The sequence below is a fragment of the Lupinus angustifolius genome, chromosome LG05, assembly GCF_001865875.1.
Source record: "Lupinus angustifolius cultivar Tanjil chromosome LG05, LupAngTanjil_v1.0, whole genome shotgun sequence".
NCBI lineage: Eukaryota > Viridiplantae > Streptophyta > Magnoliopsida > Fabales > Fabaceae > Lupinus > Lupinus angustifolius.
Window position 1 is genome coordinate 5,982,588 of NC_032013.1, and position 5,436 is coordinate 5,988,023.

At 32.5% G+C, this 5,436-nt stretch overlaps 1 protein-coding gene across 1 annotated transcript; it reads right to left on the bottom strand.

The window, feature by feature from the left end:
* LOC109347581 (40S ribosomal protein S23) lies at window positions 1,862–3,601 on the bottom strand. Its single transcript, XM_019587507.1, has 4 exons — window positions 3,472–3,601; window positions 2,530–2,685; window positions 2,302–2,428; window positions 1,862–2,150 (listed from the first exon to the last, which is right to left on the bottom strand). The coding sequence occupies exons 1-4, from the start codon at window positions 3,474–3,476 to the stop codon at window positions 2,010–2,012; spliced, it is 429 nt and encodes a 142-aa protein (XP_019443052.1). The 5' UTR covers window positions 3,477–3,601; the 3' UTR covers window positions 1,862–2,009.

A 5,436-nucleotide genomic window follows, 5' to 3' on the forward strand; every position in this document is an offset into this window, starting at 1 on the left:
TGTGAGCAAACTATTAATCAGGGCATTCCTAAGATAAAACAACTCAAATCATTATTGAGACTCTCACTACATGATGAGAACGTTCTAGAATTACACCAACGAATATAGTTAATATCATTTTGTATCATTACAACCACTCTATAGTGTCACGAAAACATAGAGGGGTAGAGAGAGACAAAATGAGGACGAAAATGCATAAGCAAATAAAGGAGGAGAAAGAAAAGGTCGATGTCCCTTTTCTACAGTGAAGATGTCTCTATTTATAGGTTAAGATCTCAATCAATAAAAAAATGAAAGGCTAAAAAGGCGAGTTTATCAAAAAATGAATGTCAGTCAAATTTACATTGTGTTTGGTTTAGAGAAGAAAAGTCAAGGAAAGAAAATTTGAGGAAGAAAACTTGAGAGAAGAAAATTCGTAGAAAATGTGATGATTTTTTAGTTGTTTGGTATGATAAAAATGGAAAGAAAGTGAAGAGAAAATAATATAATTATTATTAATAATGATATTTTTTGTACTATCAAAGAGATAATATCTCAAAGTATGTCTCAAATCATATCTTAAACCAATAAAAATATGCAATGTGAATTAAAAAATTAAATATTTCTTATTTTCTTTTGTTTTTATTTCATCGTCATTGATTTGGAACATGGCTTAAGACATAATTTGAGACAATTGATTCTGGTACAATTTTTTCTACATGTTTTTCTCTCAATAATGGAAGAAAACATAACACATGAGCCTCACCAATTTTTTTCTTTCCTTGTTTTCAATGCAACCAAATAATGGAAAAAACTTTTTTTTTCTCTTTCATTCCTCCCACTTTCTTTCCTCCCCTTTTCACCCACTCAAACATAGCCTAAATGTTGCTATCTGTCTTCATCAATTGTGAACAAATGTTGCTATCTGTCTTCAATTGTGAACGGTGTCCCAGCCATTTTACTTTATCTAGAAGCACATTTTCTTATTTATTTATTATTTAAAAACCATTTCATTTTTAATATAAAAACATATATAACATAGCCTAAGCCAAGATAGACCTGTGATGCACATCACCCATTACAAAACCTTACATTCCTTGGTGCACAACTGAAGTAACAAATCTCTTATAAACACTCCAAATGTATTTTCTATACCCAATGTGCTTACAAAGAACCAACATTATGACATATCTCTCAAAGAACAAATTCTACATTTGGCCATATACAATATGTATATGGCCAAATCTCTTATAACGACTCAATATGTTTTCCAAGAATCAACAGTAACTAATGTCCCTCAAAATTCAAACTCAACATTTGGACATCTACAATATGATTCACACTCATTTTTAAATGAGAAAGATGTATGCACTGACAATGTATATATTTTATATACTATCATTGCATTATCCACCATTGATGTTTACTGATTATTGACTTTCCAAAAAAGGTAATCCAAATGAATAGTGAATGATGAAATGCATGTGTATAAATCTTTACACTGTAGTGTAAAGATTTTACACTCTTTAAATTACCCTTAGACAAAAATGATTTCAAATAAATTCACATACTGGCCAATGCATAACAAATGGTTGGTCTCCATTATCAAACTGTTATATATCATCCCTGAAACATTGTTCAGTTACAAAAGCTTACTCAAAATATGTTTCAGTTGATTTGAGGAACTTTTATACAATACATTAAAATCAATGCCACCAGAAATCAAATAGGCAATTGTCACCAATTAGGATGGCTATCAAACAAGTGGGGAACCTGACAGAACTTCAAGCAATAGCCACAAATAGAACAGCACATCATTGCACTTCATGCAATTGCCAAACACAACAGCTAAATGGCCAAAGAATGGGAATAGTAAAAGGACGCAGGTTAAATAAAATGTTACTAAAAATGTAAAATGATAGAGTTGAAAGATACAAAATTGTCAACAATACCGATTCAAGACAAATCAAAATTCATAATTTTTCAGAGAAAATGTTAAAACAAAGATGATGCACTCCACAAATACAAATTTAAGATCTTGGCTTCTCCTTCTTCTCCTTGAAAAGAGCAAGGAGAGAGACACCAGAGACCTTCACAACCTTGAACCTGACTCCAGGAATATCTCCCACGGCATGACCTTTACGTCCAAATCCAGCGATCAAAACTTCATCCTACAACCACAGGTCACACACCAAGATATAAGGTGGTTATAAAAGATAGATTTTATTAACAACATATGATCCAGGAAATTAAAACAATTTCAGAAATAACAATATAAAGAGGACAAGAAAGTGGTACTGTATATTGGACAAGAGTACTTACATTCTCTTCAATGTAGTTTAAGCAACCATCGTTGGGGACAAAAGCGGCAATCTTCTTACCATTTTTGATGAGTTGAACTCTGGCACACTTTCGAATAGCAGAATTGGGCTGCTTAGCCTCGATACCTCTGCACATTTAAAACCGTATGAATTTCTCGGCATGTGCTCTAATTGAGGATATATTCTAGTAAAAGATAGTAAGATACAGATCAAGTTAAACTAATCTTACATCTTTTCAAGGACAATACCCTTTGCATGGGATGACCCAGCAAATGGCTTCTTCCATTCATTGCCAAGATGAGATTTCTTGTATGACTTGTCTGCCCACCTTTGCCTCCTGCGGTGGGATTTCAATTTGCGAGCAGCTCCCATTCCACGTGTCTTACTGCAGATAATTAAGATTATATTTTACTTCTGTAGATCAACGGAGAAATTACACTGTTCTCCCTCTCCCGAGGTTGAACACCTAACATCCCTCTTGTTAACATTAATAGTTAGGTTTTTAATGTTATCATCACACTGAACATCTTATTAATGAACAATGACAGAAATTACATCAATCACTCTTAATGAGAGGTGCTTTTGAAAGCATAAGAATGTCAAATGTAATTAATTCAACATTTTCCACCAAGAGCAAACAATTCCTAGATACTGTAATGGCAAATAATATCATCAAAGTGTATAAAAATAAAAAGGACAGTTGATTCATAAGGAAAATAAATATTCATTGCTATTTTATTTCATGCTGACAAACAATATTAAAAAACAAGCTCGGAAAAGAAAAATTAAAAAGCAACTAAGTTTCTTAAAACTAAGGACAAATAAAATTTATAGGCACCTAAGTCCCTTGCAAGTGAAATTTTAGAAAATGAATCACTACAACTCAAATAACAAATCAAATAGCATCGCACAATCCCAACACAACACGAAGGTAAAGAAGAAGAAAACGCAATCTATAACCTACACTAGTAATCATAAAAGACCCATTGACGAAAAACACAATCTTTTCAAATGGGATCATCTTATAAACCACAATAAGATTCGATTTGACACAGATCCATCGAAAGTATACATAAGTCCACGAACTAAAGTTCATCCTCCTACGTTAAATTTTGCGAAAATGAGAACATAAAAGGATTGTTATAGAGAATGTAATGCAGAGTTTCGTTACCCCATGTTGGCGGTAGGTTCGTTCTTCTACTCAGAGCTTGAGAGGCTATGGAGGATGAGGTAGCAACTGCAGAAGAAAACCCTAATTTTTGAAGTGAGAGTTACGTTGCGCTTTTATATTGAAGAAAAACACTGTTCAGTTTGAATAGTGAGATTAGCTCATAACCCTTTGGGCTAACATGTAACTGGGCCTCTTTTACATGGTTCTCTGAATAAATTTATTTTTTAAGAGTCAAGTGGGTGTTGGCAATGTTATGAAACTCGAACCGGACATCAACCCATAAGAGGTTTCGTATAGGTTCTAACCGGTTAGACTGGTTAAACCATTTGATCGGACCTAATTTTGCTCTAAATAATAGGAATTATTAGTTAAAGTTGTATTTATAGAGCTTAATATCATATTTAAAATTATAAGAATTTTACAAAACACAAGTATAATTTTTCATTATTACAAAAGAATATACAGTGGGAGATTTATAAAATACAAGCAAATACATGCAATGTGACATCTTTATAGCACAAGCACAGACAAATATATATTATTATAAAGCACATGCAAGATACATTATTATAAAATATTTAATATGTATACATTTTAGTGTAAATATTTTTATATTGTCAGTAAATCATCTATCATTTATATGTTAATCACCATTCATTTTCACACAAAAGTAGTACAAGTCAATAATGGATGATGTGCTGACACTGTATAAAACTTTACACTGACATTGTGTAAATTTTAAACTCTATTATAAAAAATCATTATACATTATTGATTTATTATAATGCACAACTTCTCTTGTAAACTATTCTAGTTTTTTACTTACTATTGCAAATTGAAATAATAAAATAATCCTCAATGAGAGAAGTAAAGCAAGAGAAGACAATGGATGATGCAGTTTATCTTCCTCATTTTAGTTTCCATTCCCCCCTCACCCTTTACATACCATATTACACTTCATCAAAGTTTCATATTTTCCCTCATTTTCTTCACATCCTATATATCCTACTTCAATACTCATGTATGTTCATTCTCTTCTTTCATAGGATTTGGTTTGATGATTCAAACCTGGAGTGGGTGAGGAATGACTGTTGGGATGAGCGATGTTGCAGCGACCTTTCTTTCCTTTTCCCTTTTTGGTTTCTCCAAGCTTAAGCCTATCCACCTACTTTATTTCTCTAATTCTGAACATTTTTTTCTATTGGTTGGGCAGACTGGTTAAGTCACCCAAGTTATTTCGGGTTACCTAGTTTAATCTGATTCGACTGGATTTTCAACGGTAACAAGCGGCCTGAAAGAGTGTCCGTGTTTGGGGTGAGACGGGGTCGCCCACCATGTCGGGTGACGGTCGGACCAGTCTGACCGTCCGGTCCGGTCCAGTCCTAATATCACTGGGTGTTGTATAACAAAATAACCACTGTTATATTAAGAGCATTTATACGTATATTACACTCACCGAGTTTTTGTAAAATTACATATATTATCATTCTATTTTTTATACCTACAAAAGAACTATTATTTTTATACGTACATTACACTAACTACTCATGCATAAGAAATAAGTAATCTTCTAAACAAAAAAGATGAAAAGTATAATTAAGTTAAACAAAATATGATATATTGTGGAGACAAATGCAAATTGTTAAAAATTCATAATTTCTAATTAATGTGGACATCATATATTAATACAATTATATTGACTATTTATTTTAGGGTTACAAAACAAGTAATCTAATTAATGATAACATAAAAGACTTCTGAAACTGATAATGGATATAGGCTTAATGGGTGGATACTCAAATGAATGGCTTATAGAGGATAATGCAAACCATATAAGTTAACACATAAGGTCCCAAACACACCAAATCACAAACAGTTTTCACTTCTCCCTGTCAGATAGAAAACGAATGTCCCAAAAGGATCTAAAGATTTTGTTGAGGAAGGTCATCATATCAAAACTCTCTC

Coding starts and splice junctions, on each gene's coding strand:
- LOC109347581 (XM_019587507.1), bottom strand. Junction 2,429..2,529: donor GGTATTGTCCTTGAAAAGAT/GTAAGATTAGTT, acceptor TTAAATGTGCAG/AGGTATCGAGGCTAAGCAGC. Junction 2,151..2,301: donor TAAACTACATTGAAGAGAAT/GTAAGTACTCTT, acceptor CTGTGGTTGTAG/GATGAAGTTTTGATCGCTGG.